At 42.5% G+C, this 19,956-nt stretch overlaps 1 protein-coding gene across 3 annotated transcripts in view; it reads right to left on the bottom strand.

Annotated features, from left to right (window-relative positions):
• Positions 1 to 19,956, bottom strand: part of LOC135558390 (ATP-dependent zinc metalloprotease YME1L1-like) — a 32,106-nt gene that overhangs the window by 3,265 nt on the left and 8,885 nt on the right. The window contains exons 2-17 of one of the 3 annotated variants that reach the window (XM_064992161.1): positions 19,253 to 19,381; positions 16,924 to 17,104; positions 15,198 to 15,296; positions 14,729 to 14,835; positions 14,129 to 14,279; positions 13,704 to 13,787; positions 12,969 to 13,142; positions 12,330 to 12,482; positions 12,013 to 12,145; positions 11,507 to 11,569; positions 11,219 to 11,331; positions 10,665 to 10,820; positions 9,532 to 9,683; positions 6,099 to 6,225; positions 559 to 632; positions 162 to 248 (exon numbers count right to left, since the gene is read on the bottom strand). In XM_064992161.1, coding sequence (XP_064848233.1) covers positions 162 to 248; positions 559 to 632; positions 6,099 to 6,225; positions 9,532 to 9,683; positions 10,665 to 10,820; positions 11,219 to 11,331; positions 11,507 to 11,569; positions 12,013 to 12,145; positions 12,330 to 12,482; positions 12,969 to 13,142; positions 13,704 to 13,787; positions 14,129 to 14,279; positions 14,729 to 14,835; positions 15,198 to 15,296; positions 16,924 to 17,104; positions 19,253 to 19,381 — 1,983 coding nt within the window. Of the gene's footprint in view, positions 1 to 161; positions 249 to 558; positions 633 to 3,905; positions 4,057 to 6,098; positions 6,226 to 9,531; positions 9,684 to 10,664; positions 10,821 to 11,218; positions 11,332 to 11,506; positions 11,570 to 12,012; positions 12,146 to 12,329; positions 12,483 to 12,968; positions 13,143 to 13,703; positions 13,788 to 14,128; positions 14,280 to 14,728; positions 14,836 to 15,197; positions 15,297 to 16,923; positions 17,105 to 19,252; positions 19,382 to 19,956 lie in introns of those variants that run through there. The other 2 variants (XM_064992162.1, XR_010458355.1) reach the window with 2 other exon arrangements.

The following is a 19,956-nucleotide window of genomic DNA, read 5'->3' as shown; positions in this document are numbered from 1 at the left end:
GCAATTAAGGCTTACACACACACGCGCAAATTTTGCCTGTTATTTCCCTAAACTGTGATACTCTGAATAAGCTTGGTTTGAGAAATGGGAAAGATGTATTTAACAAGCCAAAGAGCACTGGGGGTTAGGGGCTTGGAAGGATGATGGAGGTGGAAACGTACCTTTAAAAGTTTCCTGACTTCGTGTTCGATGGCAGCCTGTGTCTCTGGGCTCTGCTTGGTTTGGTCAGTGTAGGTCATGACACCCAGCTTCAACACAGGTATGTTTGTGTGTGTGTGTGTGTGTGTGTGTGTGTGTGTGTGTGTGTGTGTGTGTGTGTGTGTGCAAGAGAGAGAAAGCAAGAGCGGAGAGAGAGAATATAATATATATGTAGCACTACAAAATTGGGTGGTTCCCGTTCATGCCAATAAAGCTAATTGAATTGAGAATCAGGGTTCAAAGGCCAACACCACATGTCCTGAAAGGTATACAGTAACAACAGCAGGACTTTCCTGACGCTTTATTAGACATGACTTCAATTTGTCTCTCCCGACCAAACGTCCAGCATCCATAACTTACCCTCTCACACATACCAAATCTGGTCACCATCATTTTTGCAATTCTGGTGGCAGCATCAAAGTCACTTGATGCACCTGAAAAAACAAAAGAAGTTGAACATGTTGTTTATATAGAATTTGTTTAGTCTTTAAAAAAATATGAAGCACTTTGGGAAGATGATTAATGCTCTAAAAGATATCAATGTCTCAGTGAGATACAGCACGGTGCTGGCAACACTAATGACCTGGGTTAGTCATCAGCACAGTGCTGGCAACACTAATGACCTGGGTTAGTCATCAGCACAGTGCTGACAACACCAATGATGTGGGTTAGTCATCAGCACAGTGCTGGCAACACTAATGACCTGGGTTAGTCATCAGCACAGTGCTGACAACACCAATGACGTGGGTTAGTCATCAGCACAGTGCTGGCAACACTAATGACCTGGGTTAGTCATCAGCACGGTGCTGACAACACTAATGATGTGCGTTCGATTCCTGCATGGGCCACATAATATTGAAAATATGAATATTATTAATGCTCTTGTTTACGTGCTGCTGTGCGTTTTGTTGCCAACCTTACTTTGCTACCTGACAACTTTACGGTTTTTACTTTTTAATTACAGTTTATATTTTTGGTTTTTCCCCTCACTCAAGTTTTTTTTTCATTCAACTTTTTCACTCCGGATGCTTTATCTGGACGTGGTTCGTCAGGACCTCCAACAGCCGAAGCTAAGTAGTAACATTAACATGATGCCTTCTAGTTTTTAGATTTTAGTATAAATCCCCTCGCACGGTCCCCGCAGCCGGACAACTTTCTCACAGTTTCTGGAGGGAAATGCTGTAGGAATGCTCAACAGGTGTCGCTCATTCAGCCGACAGAAACTTTCAACCGGTTTTCCCCATTAAGCAACGAGTCGGAGTCAGAGGCCGAGTCTTCTCTGGTCTCTACTCCTCCCGTTAAGGGGTCTGAGATGCCGAAACTCTAGTCATTGGCGACTCCATTACCCGCAGTATTAGACTTAAAACGAATCGTCCAGCGATCATACACTGTTTACCAGGGGGCAGGGCTACCGACGTTAAGGCAAATCTGAAGATGCTGCTGGCTAAAGCTGGCGAGTGTAGAGAGTATAGAGATAGTTATCCATGTCGGTACCAACGATGTTAGGATGAAACAGTCAGAGGTCACCAAGCGCAACATAGCTTCAGCGTGTAAATCAGCTAGAAAGATGTGTCGGCATCGAGTAATTGTCTCTGGCCCCCTCCCAGTTAGGGGGAGTGATGAGCTCCACAGCAGAGTCTCTCAACTCAATCGCCGGTTGAAAACTGTTTTCTGCCCCTCCCAAAAGATAGAATTTGTAGATAATTGGCCGTCTTTCTGGGACTCACCCACAAACAGGACCAAGCCTGACCTGCTGAGGAGTGACGGACTCCATCCTAGCTGGAAGTGTGCTCTCATCTTATCTACCAACATAGACAGGGCTCTAACTCCTCTAGCTCCACAATGAAATAGGGTGCAGGCCAGCCAGCAGGCTGTTAGCCAGCCTGCCAGCTTAGTGGAGTCTGCCACTAGCACAGTCAGTGTAGTCAGCTCAGCTATCACCATTGAGACCCGGTCTGTGCCTCGACCTAGGTTGGGCAAAACTAAACAAGGCGGTGTTCGCCTTAGCAATCTCACTGGAATAAAGACCATCCTCCATTCCTGTCATTATTGAAAGAGATCGTGATACTTCATATCTCAAAATAGGGCTACTTAATGTTAGATCCCTCACTTCAAAGGCAACTATAGTCAATGAACTAATCACTGATCATAATCTTGATGTGATTGGTCCGACTGAAACATGGCTTAAGCCTGATGAATTCACTGTGTTAAATGAGACCTCACCTCCTGGCTACACTAGTGACCATATCCCCTGTGCATCCCGCAAAGGCGGAGGTGTTGCTAACATTTGTGCTCGCAAATTTCAATTTACAAAAAAAAATTCTCATCTTTTGAGCTTCTAGTCATGAAATCTATGCAGCCTACTCAATCACTTTTTATAGCTACCGTTTACAGGCCTACTGGGCCATATACAGCGTTCCACATTGAGTTCCCTGAATTCCTATCGGACCTTGTAGTCAGAGCAGATAATATTCTAATTTTTGGTGACTTTAATATTCACATGGAAAAATCCACAGACCCACTCCAAAAGGCTTTCGGAGGCATCATCGACTCAGTGGGTTTTGTCCAACAGGTCTCTGGACCTACTCACTGTCACATTATGGACCTAGTTTTGTCCCATGGAATACATGTTGTGGATGTTAATGTTTTTCTTCATAATCCTGGACTATCGGACCACCATTTTATTATGTTTGCAATTGCAACAAATAATCTGCTCAGACCCGAACCAAGGAACATCAAAAGTTGTGCTATAAATTCACAGACAACACAAAGATCCCTTGATGTCCTTCCAGACTTGCTCTGTCTACCCAAGGACGTCAGAGGACAAAAAGCAGGTAACCGCCTAACTGAGGAACTTAATTTAACCTTGGGCAATACCCTAGATGCAGTTGCACCCCTAAAAACTAAAAACATTTCTCATAAGAAACTAGCTCCCTGGTATACAGAAAATACCCAAGCTCTGAAGCAAGCTTCCAGAAAATTGGAACGGAAATGGCGCCACACCAAACTGGAAGTCTTCTGACTTCCGAAGAGCCTTTACTGCTGCTCGATTATCCTATTTTTCCAACTTAATTGAGGAAAACCCGAAATTCCTTTTTGATACTGTCGCAAAGCTAACTAAAAAGCAGCATTCCCCAAGAGAGGATGGCTTTCACTTCAGCAGTAATAAATTCATGAACTTCTTTGAGGAAAAGATCTGCGTATTCCTTCAAAGCTCAGTTGTCCTGAGTCTGCCAGGAGCTAGGATCAAGAGAGATACTCAAGTGTTTTAGTACTATATCTCTTGACACAATGATGAAAATAATCATGGCCTCTAAACCTTCAAGCTGCATACTGGACCCTATTCCAACTAAACTAGATGCTTCCTGTGCTTGGCCCTCCTATGTTGAACATAATAAACGGCTGTGTTGGGCAAAACTAAACATGGCGGTGTTCGCCTTAGCAATCTCACTAGAGGACCGGATGTGTACCAAACTCACTAAAAGTGGCAGTAATAAAACCTCTTGAAAAAGCCAAACCTTGACCCAGAAAATATAAAAAACTAAATCTGCCTATATCGAATCTACCATTCCCCTCAAATTTTAGAAAAGGCTTCTGCGCAGCAACTCACTGCCTTCCTGAAGACAAACAACGTATATGAAATGCTTCAGTCTGGTTTTAGACCCCATCATAGCACTGAGACTGCACTTGTGAAGGTGGTAAATTACCTTAATGGCATCAGACCGAGGCTTTGCATCTCTCCTCGTGCTCCCAGACCTTAGTGCTGCTTTTGATACCGTCGATCACCACATTCTTTTGGAGAGATTGGAAACCCAAATTGGTCTACACGGACAAGTTCTGGCCTGGTTTAGATCTTATCTGTCGGAAACATATCAGTTTGTGTCTGAATGGTTTGTCCTCTGACAAATCAACTGTAAATTTCGCTAGAAGCCTGTGTTTCAGACATAAGGAAGTGGATGGCTGCAAACGTCCTACTTTTAAACTTGGACAAAACAGAGATGCTTGTTCTAGGTCACAAGAAACAAAGAGATCTTCTGTTGAATCTGACAATTAATCTTAATGGGTGTACAGTCGTCTCAAATAAAACTGTGAAGGACCTCTGCGTTACTCTGGACCCTGATCGCTCTTTTGACGGACATATCAAGACTCTCTAGGACAACTTTTTTCCATCTACGTAGTAACATTGCAAAAATCAGAAACGTTCTGTCCAAAAATAATGCAGAAAAATTAATCCATGCTTTTGTTACTTCTAGGTTAGACTACTGCAATACTCTACTTTCCGGCTACCCGGATAAAGCACTAAATAAACTTCAGTTAGTGCTAAATACGGCTGCTAGAATCCTGACTAGAACCAAAGAATTTGATCATATTACTCCAGTGCTAGCCTCCCTACACTGGCTTCCTGTCAAGGCAAGGGCTGATTTCAAGGTTTTACTGCTAACCTACAAAGCATTACATGGGCTTGCTCCTACCTCTCGCTCTGATTTGGTCCTGCCGTACATACCTACACGTACACTACGGTCACAAGACACAGGTCTCCTAATTGTCCCTAGAATTTCTAAGCAAACAGCTGGAGGCAGGGCTTTCTCCTATAGAGCTCCATTTTTATGGAATGGTCTGCCTCCCCATGTGAGAGACGCAAACTTGGTCTCAACCTTTAAGTCTTTACTGAAGACTCCTCTTCAGTGGGTCATATGATTGAGTGTAGCCTGGCCCAGGAGTGTGAAGACGAACGGAAAGGCTCTGGAGCAACGAACCGCCATTGCTGTCTCTGCCTGGCTGGTTCCCCTCTCTCCACTGGGATTCTCTGCCTCTAACCCTATTACAGGGGCTGAGTCATTGGCTTACTGGTGCTCTTCCATGCCGTCCCTAGGAGGGGTGCGTCACTTGAGTGTGTTGAGTCACTGACGGGCTCTTCCTGTCTGGATTGGTGCCCCCCCCTTTGGGTTGTGCCGTGGCGGAGATCTTTGTGGGCTATACTCGGCCTTGTCTCAGGATGGTAAGTTGGTGGTTGAAGATACCACTCTAGTGGTGTGGGGGCTGTGCTTTGGCAAAGTGGGTGGGGTTATATCCTACCCGTTTGGCCCTGTCCGGGGGCATCATCGGATGGGGCCACAGTGTCTCCTGACCCCTCCTGTCTCAGCCTCCAGTATTTATGTGTCGGGGGGGCTAGGGTCAGTTTGTTATATCTGGGGTACTTCTCCTGTCTTATCCGGTGTTCTGTGTGAATTTAAGTATGCCCTCTCTAATTCTCTCTCTCGGAGGACCTGAGGCCTAGGACCATGCCTCAGGACTACCTGGCATGATGACTTCTTGCTGTCCCCAGTCCACCTGGCCGTGCTGCTGCTCCAGTTAACTGTTCTGCCTTATTATTATTCAACCATGCTGGTCATTTATGAACATTTGAACATCTTGGCCATGTTCTGTTATAATCTCTACCCGACACAGCCAGAAGAGGACTGGCCACCCTTCATAGCCTGGTTCCTCTAGGTTTCATCCTAGGTTTTGGCCTTTCTAGGGAGTTTTTCCTAGCCACCGTGCTTCTACACCTGCATTGCTTGCCGTTTGGGGTTTTAGGCTGGGTTTCTGTACAGCACTTTGAGATATCAGCTGATGTACGAAGGGCTATATAAAATAAATTTGATTTGACATCACTGTTAATCTCCGCAATTCTGTAAGTCAGTTTGAATAACAGATAAATTACCATATCATACCCTCAAAAACATAAATCCCCAACATTTAGATTGAATATTATACATTTGATGACAGGATTACACACCTTGAGATTCACCATCCTGTTTGAGGAATATTGTTGTTACACTACATACAGTACTGCACAAGGTGTATACTGTAATTCTGTAGTCAAATTACCCTCCTACGGCCTACATCCCCCAGCATACCAGTAGTGATGAACTCATTGCCAAATATGATCTCCTCTGCCACGCGGCCTCCCATGCTGACATCCATCTGGGCCAGCAGCTGAGCACGCGTCTCGCTCCAGCGGTCATCATCTGGGAGCATGGAAACCTGGAAGACAGTGGGGGGGGGGAGTGAGGCCTGGCCGAAAATGGAACCAACCATTTCACACTTAATGTTTTCAGGAAAACATCAAAAACAACTTTTTTTTTTTTTTTTTTTTTTTTACATTTCCTAGACAAAAACCACAGGAGGACGGAGGCACTTTTCATTATATCAAAACGAGGCCTTGTGGTATTGGCTCAGTGGAGTGGATTCCTAAAACACATGGAGGTCCAGATAACCTACAGCTCCTTCAGAGAGTATTCATACCCCTCGACTTATTCCTCATTTTGCTGCGGTACAGGCAGCCAGAATTAAAACTAGATTAAATAGACCCCCCCCCCAACACACACACACACACACACACATACCCCAAAATGACAAATTGAAAACATGTTTTTACAAATCTTTGCAAATTTATTGCAAATTAAATAAATATCTACGTAAGTACTTACACCCTTTTGCCATGACACTGCAAATTGAGTTCATGTGCATCCAATTTCACTTTGATCATCCCTCTGATGACACTACAACTTGATTGGATTCCACCTGTGGCCAATTCAATTGTTAGGACATGATTTAGAAAGAAAAACACCGGTCTATATACACCGAGTGTACAAAACATTAAAGAACAACTTCCTAATATTGAGTTGCACCCCATTTTACCCTCAGAACAGCCACAATTCGTTGTGGACTGGACTCTACAAGGTGTCGAAAGTATTCCACAGGGATGCTGGCCCATGTTGACGCCAATGCTTCCCACAGTTGTGTCAAGTTGGCTGGATGTCCTTTGGGTGGTGGACCGTTCTTGATACACACTGGAAACTGTTGAGCATGAACAACATAGGAGCGTTGCAGTTCGACACACTTGAACCTGTGTGCCTGGCACCTACTACCATACCTCGTTCAATGGCACTTAAATATGGTCCTCCCCAATCCCCCTTTGACTGGCACACATACACAATCCATGTCAAAGCTTAAATTACTATTTCACCTGTCTCCTCCCCTTTATCAACACTGAAGTGGATTTAACAGGTAACATCAATAACGGATCATAGCTTTTACCAGGATTCACCTGGTGAGTTTGTCATGGAAATAGGTTGTTTCTAATGTTTTGTACACTCAGTGAAAGGTCCCACAGTTGACAGTGCATGTCAGAGCAGAAGCTATACCATGAAGTCCAAGGAACTGTCCGTAGATCGCCAAAATATAATTGTGATGAGGGAAGGGTATAAAACAATTGCTTGAGTGTTTAAAGTTTCCAGGAGCACTGTGGTCTCCATCATTGGGAAATTGAGAAGAAAAAAAAATATGGAAATACCCAGACTCCACCTAGAGCTGTCCGCCCGACTAAACTGAGCAGCCGGGCAAGAAGGACCTTGGTCAGGGAGATGACTGAGAACCCAATGACCACTGACAGAACTACAGAGTTCCTTGGCTGAGATGGGAGAACCTGCTAGAAGAACAACAGTCTCTACAACACTTCACCAATCTGGGCATTATGGGAGGATGGCCAGATGGAAGCCGCTCCTGAGAACAAGGCACATGACAGCACGCCTGGAGTTTGCAAAAAGTCACGTGAAAGACAGATCACAAGACAAAAGATTGTGGTCTGATGACACAAAAATGTAAGTATTTGCCCTGAATGCAAAGCATTATGTCTGGAGAAAACCAGGCACAGCTCATCACCCCTACTGTGAAGCATGGTGGTGGCAGCATCATGCTACAGGGATGCTTTTAGCACCAGGGACTGGGAGACTGGTAAGGATGGAGGGAACCAATGAATGAAGCCAAATACAGGTAAATCATTGATGAGAACCTGCTTCAGAGTGCAAACGACCTTAGACTGGGTTGAAGATTTATATTTCAACAGGACAATGACCCCAAGCATACAGCCAAAGCAATGCTGGAATGGCTTCAGAACAAGAATGTAAAATTCCTTGAGTGACCCAACAGAAGCCCAGACATGAATCCCATTGAAAATCTGTGGAAAAGACTTGAAGATTGGGAAGTCTCTGTGAACAGCATCGAACTTAACAGAGCTTGAGCTTTCCTCAAGGAAGAGTGAAAGAAAATCCCCAAATCCAGATGTGTGAAGCCGATAGACACACCCCCAGACGACTCAAAGCTGATACAGACACACCCCCAGACGACTCAAAGCTGTATTCACCAAAGGTGCTTCTACAAAGTATTGACTCAGTTGTGTGAGTACTTATGTAAATTAGATATTTTTGTATTACATTCTTCAATAAATTTGTAAAGACATTTTTAAAAACAAACATGTTTTGGTATTGTGTGCAGACGCTTGAGAAAATATATATAATGAATTTTTAATTTAGGCTGTAACATAAAATGTGGTATAAGAATCTCAAATAAAATAATGAAAAAAGCATGAATCGGGTTTAAGCTTTTGGGGCGTTTTCAACAATGATGTGTATAAAGCCATCCAGGGTTTATATACGTAAAAAAGATTTTGGAAGCAAAATAAATTCATTTATTAATGTCTAAATTCTTTCTGACACATTATATTATACCTTAATGTATACATTTAAATTATATTAATAATTATATTATTAATATATATTATGTTAGAAAAACAAAATTTAAATGATAAATCTTTTCTTTTAATCCTGAAAGCATTCAAAGCCTCTTAATGGCCAATACATAGATAGAATGCTAATGCTAAGGTTTTACACATCATTGATTTTCAAGCTTCTGTGGCAGGTAAATGCAGTCAAGAGATGGCAATGTTTCAAATAGGCCAAGCTTGTGTATCACTATCAGTAGCTGACAACAAATCAGCTCGCTAACTTGATTCTTCTTACAGGTATGTACTCCTAAAGTAAAAAAGCATTGGGTTGCTATAGACATGGGTGAGAGAGTTTCCTTCAACCATAGTCTTTGCACCGGTCTCTGTGCTAGTCACAACAGCCTGTTGGGATTGAGGGAAAACAGTGAGATGGGAGATGTGAGTGTGTGTGTGTGTGAGTGAGTGTGTGTGTGAGTGAGTGTGTGTGTGAGTGAGTGTGTGTGAGTGTGAGTGTGTGTGTGAGTGTGAGTGTGAGTGTGTGTGTGAGTGTGTGAGTGAGTGTGTGAGTGAGTGTGAGTGAGTGTGAGTGAGTGTGAGTGAGTGTGAGTGAGTGTGAGTGAGTGTGAGTGTGTCTATAATAACCTTAATGCACAGGACACGGTGTAAACAGTACAGTGAAATGCTTACAGTACAGTGGTACAGAGAAATGATACTGGTCTGTAGCCCTCCCTTCCCATCTTGTTTTCTATAGATTTTAAAATGTCCCTATTTCCAGTCCTACTTACATGACCCAGCGTAGGTCCTCTGGGCATGATGGTGGCCTTGTTGATGGGCATGGCATCCTTGGTGTAGTATGCCACGATAGCGTGGCCAGACTCGTGGTATGCCGTGATCTCCTTGTTCTTTTTATCTATCTCCACACTCCTCCTCTCTGGGCCTGTGGGAGGTAAGCGAGACCGAAAGAAGAGTTGATTACCAAAACCTCTCAAAGATCCCCGAATCCCAAATAAACTCCTAACCCCTACGTATTATCGACTAGATTCAGCAGCGTGACGGTTTTTTTCTTGAGTGGATTGCCGGTGGGCCGGGAACATCATTTAAAAATAAACTGCAAATTGATGGCAAGAAGCCCAAACAGATATAATATTTGACTAAACCATAATCATTTCAAACCTTGCTCACATTTTGTATACAATCACATCTCTCTAAAATGCGTGGGAATACTTGGGAGATGATTTACTGGTGTTTTTAACAGTCTTTTATGCCCCCGCCCCCCCAAAATACAATATTTTTTACATGTATACATTTCTTGCTCAGAAAACTTGGAGGGATGTTTGTTTTGTTTGAATGAGAGCGGTCAGGGAGCCTGTGGTATTCAGCACTGGCATTTGATTGGTAGAAATTCTGTTTCTCCTCAGGAGAGGCATTTCCTTGCGTCTCGGGTTTCGTTCTGCATCTTATACATGCCAGCTTGTTGCAAGTCAGATTTTTTGTTGTTGTTGAAATGTCTCTTTGGAACTCCACCCATATTAAATATGTTATTGGTTTGATAGTGGCAAGGCGTCACTAGTTTCTACCTGGACTCCGAACTCAGGTCTGGGTATACTAGGCTCAGGTATAAGCAATATTGTGGCAATTCCACTTGGCCTATCAGAGAGCAAGATGATTTAGATGCACTATTGTAAAGTGGCTGTTCCACTGGATGTCAGAAGGTGAATTCACCAATTTGTAAGTCGCTCTGGATAAGAGCGTCTGCTAAATGACTTAAATGTAATGTAAATGTAAATGTAAATGTGTAAGCAATAGGGTGGTAGCCCATCTAATCCTCTCAGATCTAAACAGGAGGTTGGGGCTGGGGCATGATTTGTGATACAGAGGTATGTATCTATTTCGTCCCAATTCCTACAGCAGAGCTCACCCATGAGGATCTTGTCCTTGGCGAACTCCAGCTCTTTGAGGGTCACCATGTCTTTGCCGTCCACCGCCGCCTTCAGAGCCGCTTGGTTGACCAGGTTCTCCAGGTCAGCCCCGGAGAAGCCCACTGTTCCCCTGGCGATGATCCCAGCCTCCACATCTGCATGAGGAAGCCAGGTCGTTAGCAGGAATAGGTACAGCTAAGCTAGGTCAACTATGGTGTGTCTTACTAGCACGTTCTTCTCTTGTAGTGTGTAGCCATAGGCTATTAACATGCATCGATTATCATGTTGCCACTGCAGATTCTCATATAGCCATTGTCTACAAGTATGCAACCATTAGCATGTAGCTATTAGCATGTATCCATTAGCAAGTAGCCATAGTCTACTAGCATACAGCCATTAGCATGTTGCCACTAGATTCTCATATAGCCATAGTTTATTTGCAAGTACCCATTAGCATTTAGCCCAGCAGATTCACTTGTGTGAAACTATTACTCATCAGCAATAGACTCAAGCTATGATCAACATAGGTCACACATGTGTGTTGCTCACGTACCAGGGTCTACTTTAATCTTCCTAAGGTACCAGTTGAGGATCTCTGTGCGCCCCTTCACATCTGGCTTGGGAACGGTGACCTGCATGTCGAAACGTCCCGGTCGAATCAGAGCGCTAGGGGAGGGAAGGGAGTGACAGAGTTTCAGACTTTAGGTCTGTTTTAACATGGCAAGTCAATATGTACTCATGACAACTAATGAAACCCTGTAACAAAAACATTTACTTTTAATTTTAAAAGACAGACATTTCAATGAGCAACATTATTATGAGATGAATAAAGCTAACATACTTATCCAAAGCCTCAGGGAAGTTTGTCGCTCCAATAATAATGACCCCTTCGTTCGGTTTGAACCTGCGGGCGACAATTGTGACACGTTCAGGGAAGTCGGTGTATCCATCCTACTGGGGGGGGACGGGGGGGGACTGATTGAATCAATGTTGTTTCCACATCATAAAAAAAAAAAGAAAAGAAAGTTGCATCAACGTGGAAAACAGATTGGATTTGCATAAAGTCAACAGGAATTTTGGGATTTTTTTCTTCCAACATTTAACCTAAATCCAATGACTGACATTTGTTGTTGAACTAGACGTTGAAATGACATCTGTGCCCACTGGGATGTCACGTTTCTCCACACCGAAAGTAGGGTCGTGTTTTGTACGGGAAACATTTTGCAACTTAAAAAAAAAAAAAACTGTTCTTGTTGGACAATCTCACGTAGATCCTCGATTTGGCTTTGTTTTATAAAACGTTTCTCCTCAACGAACACAACCCAGAAGAACCCGTTGGAAACATACCCGTCCATCTCAGCCAGTAGCTGGTTGATGGTCTGTCTGGAGTAGGGGTGCATGGGAGACTCGATCCTCTTCCCTCCGACGCTGTCCAACTCGTCAATGAAGATCACGCACGGCGTGTTTGCTTTGGCTTCCTCTGCAAATGTAATGTACAGAGAGGGTGGGTTGAAGTCTAGGGCCTCAGATATACGGTTGATAAATTATGACAGATCCATCGTTGCGACCAGGTTTGGGTTAAAAAAAAAATGTTTTAAAGACAGTGAAAATTACAATATTAGGTTCAGGGTTGGAAGCCAGGAATGAGACTTGAAGAGACTCACTGAAGAGGTTTCTGATGCGACTGGCTCCAACCCCCACAAACATCTCATCAAACTCAGAGCCAGAGGCATAATAAAATGGTACGTTGGCTTCTCCAGCCACAGCTCTGGCCAACAGAGTCTTCCCAGTACCAGGAGGACCAACCAGCAAGATCCCTGCACACACAGACGTAGAGAGAGCGAGAGTGATAAGAACAACTGTAATAGATGAATATTGTATATTACCTAACAAAGTAGACCTTTTTTTATGAATATTGAGTCTAAAATATTAGATTGAAATTCAATGTGGAAGTAAATAATAAGATCTGTAACTAACTGTAAGAAATAGCTAATTAAAGTGGCAACAAAGTTAATGGCACCATTTTCATCTTCCATAAGGGGAAGATTGTGTTCCTGCCTAAACAACTTCTTTAATTCAGAATTTTTCAGTCAGTCAACACCTGGGTTGTGTTCATTAGGGCACAAAAATGGTTACATTTTTTAATAAACATTTTGAAACAGAAAACAAAAATGAACATTTCTTACTGGACAAATCCACGTAGTCCTTCTTGTTCCAGTCAGTCTTTTTGTTCTATTTTGTGCCTAATGAACACAACCCTGATCAACTAAAGGCCATAAAAAGAGCTTGAAGGTCTACTGCACCTCTCGGCAGTTTCCCTCCGAGGACGGTGAACTTCTCTGGGCTCCGGAGGAACTCCACCACCTCCTGCAGCTCGTTCTTGGCCTCCTCCACCCCTTTGACGTGCTCAAACGTCACGTTCTTCATGTGGACTGGGTCCACCGCTGAGTCCAGGCCTGATGTGGTTCGGAATCGTACTGTCCATAACGGTTAGATTAAGGTTCGAAATCACACTGCTCGGAAATCACACTGCAAAAGCCTTCTTAGCTATGGTTAGATTTATTTTAGTTTGGCAACAAATCACCGTCTTTAAGAAGCATTCGGTAAACTAAAAAAAAAAAAAAACTATATTATCATCAAGTTATCTTGATTACTCAAACTTGCTAGACATGCTTTTGTGTGTAAATTCTGAATGCATCAGCAAAGAGGTAAAGGCTCAATCTAGGATGCTGTTCAACTGTCATTTGAATGAATGAATGAATGAATGAATGAATGACGTAGGCTACCCATTGACTTATAAAGAATGTTACTTTAAAACAGACAATATACAGCTTCAAAAATTCATACATAGTCCATGAGTGACCAGTTTAACACTAGTTTACGTTTCACCTGGCCCAACCCTCTGCAGCGAAGAGTGAAGTTTGACTAAAACGCGAGCTACAGATTGCGGCTTTAAAAAGTACACGCCAAGCTGCATGCTAGAACGAAGGACTTCAAGTTTGATTAGAGAGACGGACAAAATGAAAAGGAGCCTTTACCCGATAGGAAGGGCGTCTTGGAGAGGCCGTAGAGTCCCAGGAGCAGCAGGACCAGCAGGATCAGCCTCGTCCTCCTCAGAGAGTCTGCAGAGAAGATGAGTTTCAATCCACTTTCATTCAACACGGGGGAAGGCGGGCATGCATCTCGTTGCAGTGAGCCTTCGGGTCCTGCAAGCTGAAACCGTGGTCATTTAATGCTCACTGCAAGAAGAGTAGAGCTGGTGACTTTCATTTTTCTGGAAGATAACGTACACCTAGGTAATGTTAAGTAGGCAGTAGAAACATTAGACAATGTTGTGAAATTGAAGGAGGTACTACCTGAGCTGTTCCATTAAAGAACACCCGTTTTGGTTTTCCGTTTCGCCATGTGTCTTACTGAGCATGACCCTGGTCTTGTAGTGTAGTGTCGTATAGTGTACACTTGCCTTGTGTGCGCTGTGTCAGAGCTTGGGATTTCAGGAAGCCCTCAGCAAACCCGGTCTTGAAAGAATCTTGCTGCCCATCAGGAACATTCTTGTTCTTCATAAGCTTGTCCAAGGTGTCCACCTCCATCCCCTTATCACGTGTCAGGAGGCCCTGCATGAGACAACAGTCAGAGACAACCTGAAACCCCCTGAAACCCCACCTCTTCAAGGAATACCTAGGATAGGATAAGTAATCCTTCTCCCCCCCCCCCTTAATGATTTAGATGCACTATTGTAAAGTGGCTGTTCCACTGGATGTCAGAAGGTGAATTCACCAATTTGTAAGTCGCTCTGGATAAGAGCGTCTGCTAAATGACTTAAATGTAAATGTAACAGTCAGATATGTTTACAATAAAACCAGGAGCATGTTCAGTAGGAAAACATCTGAGATATAACATTCGTCTTTGTCAAATAAGATATAAAAATACACACGCGCCCCCCACCCCCCCATTTTCCATTGTAAAACATTTTCAAACATTTTTTCTATGGTGTGGCCTAATGAACAACACCCAGGTACTCTCTCCAGAGAATGACACAGTACAGACAAACCAGTGGTCTCACCTTCATAAAGAAGGGTGTAAAGCGATCTGATTCCATGTGGCGCTCAAAGCCTGCCTGCAGTCGCTTGTGTTTCCCTAGAGTTTTAAAGCCTCTGTTCTGGATCCACACTGGAAACAAGTACACATACTGTATGTTCAACACATATAAAATCAAAATTACACATTTCTATGTAGAAAGATGTTTGGTAAATATGAATGCAGTTTAGGTGTTCATGATCGCACTCAAATATGGGAGAGTGAATGTCAAAAACAGCAGACAAACACCCTGCCCTCCATTTCATTGAACGAACTCTGCCTCTAAAATAGACCAATAGCAACGGTAGAATAAGCTCCCATTTAAAATGGATGTCACAAGCATATGCCACTGTTGACATTGACTTGCATTTGCAGGAGAACTGCGCTGGGATTTTTGCTGGATATTTATTAGTCACTTAATTACAAAATAATATAATAAAATTATCTTTGATTACCTGGCCAATAGCGGAGCTCTGTACAAACTGCCTGAAGAGGGGAAGGGATCTGTTTGCAGAAAACAGGGTAGGAGGTGCCCATTTTACCACCAGAGAACCCTACAAGGACAATGGAAGTAGGGTTGGACGTGCATATTCCACCCAATAGTTAGGATTTAATTAGTGATTCTATGTCTCAAATAACAACTCGTTCATAGAAATATGATACTAAATTAATTCTATAATAGATATCAATCAGTACTATACAAAAAAAACACTTATCATAAGCAAATCATATGTATTCTATACTGCAATAACATGCAGTCAACCCCCCACACACAAACTAATAAATCTGAAATCAGGTTACAGCTAATTGTTAAATTACCGGGTGAGTTTCCCAAAAACAAAAAGATCATGTTTAGCATTAAACTCATCATTTGTACAAGATTAATTTAGTTTTTGGGAAACACATCAACCAGCAGTAGGGTTACTACTCACTAACCAGCAGTAGGGTTACTATAGTCATTATCTATATACAGTGGAAGTCGGAAGTTTACATACACCTCTTTAGGTCAGTTAGGATCACCACTTTATTTTAAAGTGGGTCAGAAGTTTACATGCACTCAATTAGTATTTGGTAGCATTGCCTTTAAAATTGTTTAACTTGGGTCAAATGTTTCAGGTAGCCTTCCACAAGCTTCCCACAATAAGTTGGGTGAATTTTGTCCCATTCCTCCTGACAGAGCTGGTGTAACTGAGTCAGGTTTGTCGGCCTCCTTGCTCGCACACGCTTCTTCAGTTCTGCACACAATTTTTCTATAGGATTGAGATCAGGGCTTTGTGATGGCCACTCCAATACCTTGACTTTGTTGTCCTTAAGCCATTTTGCCACAACTTTGGAAGTATGCTTGGGGTCATTGTCCATTTGGAAGAATCATTTGCGACCAAGCTTCAACTTCCTGACTGATGTTGTGAGACGTTGCTTCAATTATAGCCACAATTTTCTTTCCCGCCTCATGATGCCATCTATTTTGTGAAGTGCACCAGTCCCTCCTGCAGCAAAGGCTGAGCGGCCTTTCAGGTTATGTCGATACAGGACTCGTTTAACTGTGGATATAGATACTGTTGTACCCATTTCCTCCAGCATCTTCACAAGGTCCTTTGCTGTTGTTCTGGGATTCTTCCCAGAAGCGTCTCCTTCCTGAGCGGTAGGACAGCTGCGTGGTCCCATGGTGTTTATACTTGCGTACTATTGCTTGTACAAATGAACGTGGTACCTTCAGGCTTTGGAAATTGCTCCCAATGATGAACCAGACTGGCTGATTTATTTTTATTTTCATATGATATCAAGCAAAGAGGCACTGAGTTTGAAGGTAGGCCTGGAAATACATCCACAGGTACACCTCCAATTGACTCAAATTATGTCAATTAGCCTATCAGAAGCTTCTAAAGCCATGACATTTTCTGGAATTTTCCAAGCTGTTTAAAGGCACAGTCAACTTAATGCATGTAAACTTCTGACCCACTGGAATTATGATACAGTGAATTATAAGTGACATAATCTGTCTGTAAACAATTGTTGGAAAAATTACTTGTGTCATGCACAAAGTAGATGTCCTAACGGACTTCCAAACTATAGTTTGTTAACAAGAAATTTGCAGAGTGGTTGAAAAAAAAAGATTTAATGACTCCAACCAAAGTGTATGTAAACTTCCGACTTCAACTGTCGATGTGTCCTTTGCCTCACCATGCTTGTTGTGGAAGAAGGAATGTGAGGAGAGGTGAGAGGTCCCCCAGGCCTGTTGGCTGGGGCTGGATGAGGACAGCGCCCCCTGTTGACTCAGACGTGGTAACATAGCGCTTATTAGCTCGTCCAGCTGCCCCACGCCCAGGTCAGACAGGCCCAGGTCTCTCAGGCTCCACGTGGGCTACGCATACAAATCAAATGTTATTTGTCACATTCCTCATAAACAAAAGGTGTAGACTAACAGTGAAATGCATACTTTTCAGTCCTTTCCAACAATGTGGAGATATTGTTTTAGAAAATACTAATTTAAAAAAATAACAAGGAATAAATTCACATGATAACTTGGCTACACACACAGGTTAGTGTTGGACTGGTAACCGAAAGGTTGCAAGATCGAATACCCGAGTTGACAAGGTAAATATCTGTCGTTCTGCCCCTGAACAAGGCAGTTAAACCCACTGTTCCTAGGCAGTCATTGAAAATAAGAATTTGTTTAACTGACCTGCCAAGTTAAATAAATGGTCAAATAAAATAAAAACTTGTCTATATACAAAAGGATACCAGTACAGTACAGGTATATATAAAGTACAGGTACACACACAGAACACACTTTAAAATGCTTCATTTGAATCCACAAATTATATTACATTTTAAAAGGATTCAAACATTTCAAAAGGTTACAGACACAGTGCATTCTGACCCCTTGATTTTTAACACATTTTGTTACGTTACAGCCTTATTCTAAAATGGATTAAACCCCCCCTCAATCTACACACAATACACCATAATGACAAAGCAAAAATAGGTTTAGAAATTTTAGCAAATTTACTACAAATAAAAAAAACACTAAAATATCACCAGTCACTCAGTACTTTGTTAAAGCACCTTCGGCAGCGATTACAGCCTTAAGTCTTCTTGGGTATGACGCTACAATTTATTTTTTTATTTCACCTTTATTTAACCAGGTAGGCTAGTTGAGAACAAGTTCTCATTTGCAACTGCGACCTGGCCAAGATAAAGCATAGCAGTGTGAACAGACAACACAGAGTTACACATGGAGTAAACAATAAACAAGTCAATAACACAGTAGAAAAAAAAAGAAAAAGTCTATATACATTGTGTGCAAAAGGCATGAGGAGGTAGGCAAATAAGCTTGGCACACCTGTATTTGGGGAGGTTCCGTCGCCCAAGTTTGAGCGCTCTGGAGCAGGTTTGCATCAAGGATCTCTGTACTTTGCTCCATTCATCTTTCCCTTGATTATGATCATCCCAGTCCCTGAAAAACATCCCCACAGCATGACGCTGCCACCACCAAGCTTCACTGTAGGGATGGTGCCAGGTTTCCTCCAGATGTGACGCTTGGCATTCAGGCCAAAGAGTTCAATCTTGGTTTCATCAGACCAGAGAATCTTGTTTCTCATCGTCCGAGAGTCTTTAGGTGTCTTTTGGCAAACTCCAAGGGGGCTGTCATGTGCCTTTTACTGAGGTATGGATTCCATCTGGTCACTCTTTCATAAAGGCCTGATTGTGTAGATGGGAGAACCTTCCAGAAGGATAACCATCTCTGCAGCACTCCACCAGAGGAACTCTAGAGCTCTGTTAGAGTGACCATCAGGTTCTTGATCACCTCCCCAACCAAGGCCCTTCTCCCCCGATTGCTCAGTTTGACCGGCCGGCCGATGCTTGGTGGTTCCAAATTTCTTCCATTTAAGAATGATGGAGGTCACTGTGTTCTTGGGGATATTCAATGCTGCATAATTGTTGGGGTACCCTTCCCCAGATCTGTGCCTCAACACAATCCTGTCTTGGAGCTCTACGGAAAATTCATTTGACGTCATGGCTTGGTTTTTGCTCTGACATGCACTGTCAACTGTGGGACATTATATAGACAGGTGTGTGCCATTCCAAATCATGTCCAATCAATTAAATTGGACTCCAAGTTGTAGAAACAACTCAAGGATGCACCTGAGCTCAATTTCGAGTCTCATAGCAAAGGATCTGAATACTTATGTAAATAAGGCATGTTTTTTTTAATTTGTAATAAATTAGCAAAAATGTCTAAAAACCTGCTTCGATTCGTCATTCTGGGGTATTGTGTGTCGATTGAGGGAAAACATATTTTATCCATTTTAGAATAAGGCTGTAATGTAACAAAATGTGGAAAAGTCAAGAGGTCTGAATACTTCCCGAAAGCAATGTATATGGCCACTTATGGATACAGAAATCCCCTTGTTTTCCATGGCTAGGCTGCCCATGACAGTTGGACAGAACAGTATTGCCAGCTGCTTTGCAGATCTGCAAGCTGTAGGCCGTGTGCATGTGCATTTACCTCTGTGCTCTGCAAGTCCTGTTCCAAGGCATGCTCTCTATGCTGAGGTTTAGCAGCGGCATTGCTGCTGCCCACTGCAGTCTTCAGGTATTGGAAGGCATTGATCAGGTGACTCAGGGGGACAGTGACCTGTCAGGCAACACACAACAGGAATACATCAGCTCACACACGCTAATTGCTGTTTAGTATGAAACAATTTTAAACTGTGTCCCACAACACAGTCATGCACAATGTGGAACTCTCCCAAAGTATAACCAGTAAACACTAATGCTTCATTTCTAAATTAAGTCAAAGTGTTGGAATGTACCCCGACTATACGTACATTTAAAAAAAAAAAAACGTTTTTTGAAAATGGTTCCTTCTGGTTTGCTTCATAAGGAATTTGAAATTATGTATACTTTTGATACTAAAGTATATTTAAAACCAACTCATTTTCGACTTCTCAAGTAGTATTTTTATGGGTGACTTTCACTTGAGTAATTTCCTATTAAGGTATCATTACTTTTACTCAAGTATGACAATTGGGTACTTTTTCCATCAGTGATTATGAGATATATATATATATATATATCATATAAAGTAATAATGGCCAGTATCCTATAGTAAATACTATGAGCAGAACAAAATCATGCCAATCGTCATGAAACCCCACAGAAGAACAAAGTAGAGGAAAAAATACTGATAACGAAGCCATTTTATCTGTG

This window comes from Oncorhynchus masou, chromosome 17, assembly GCF_036934945.1.
Source record: "Oncorhynchus masou masou isolate Uvic2021 chromosome 17, UVic_Omas_1.1, whole genome shotgun sequence".
Lineage (NCBI taxonomy): Eukaryota > Metazoa > Chordata > Actinopteri > Salmoniformes > Salmonidae > Oncorhynchus > Oncorhynchus masou.
The sequence above is the reverse complement of the archived record's forward strand: the minus strand, read 5'-3'. Positions and strand labels throughout refer to the sequence as shown.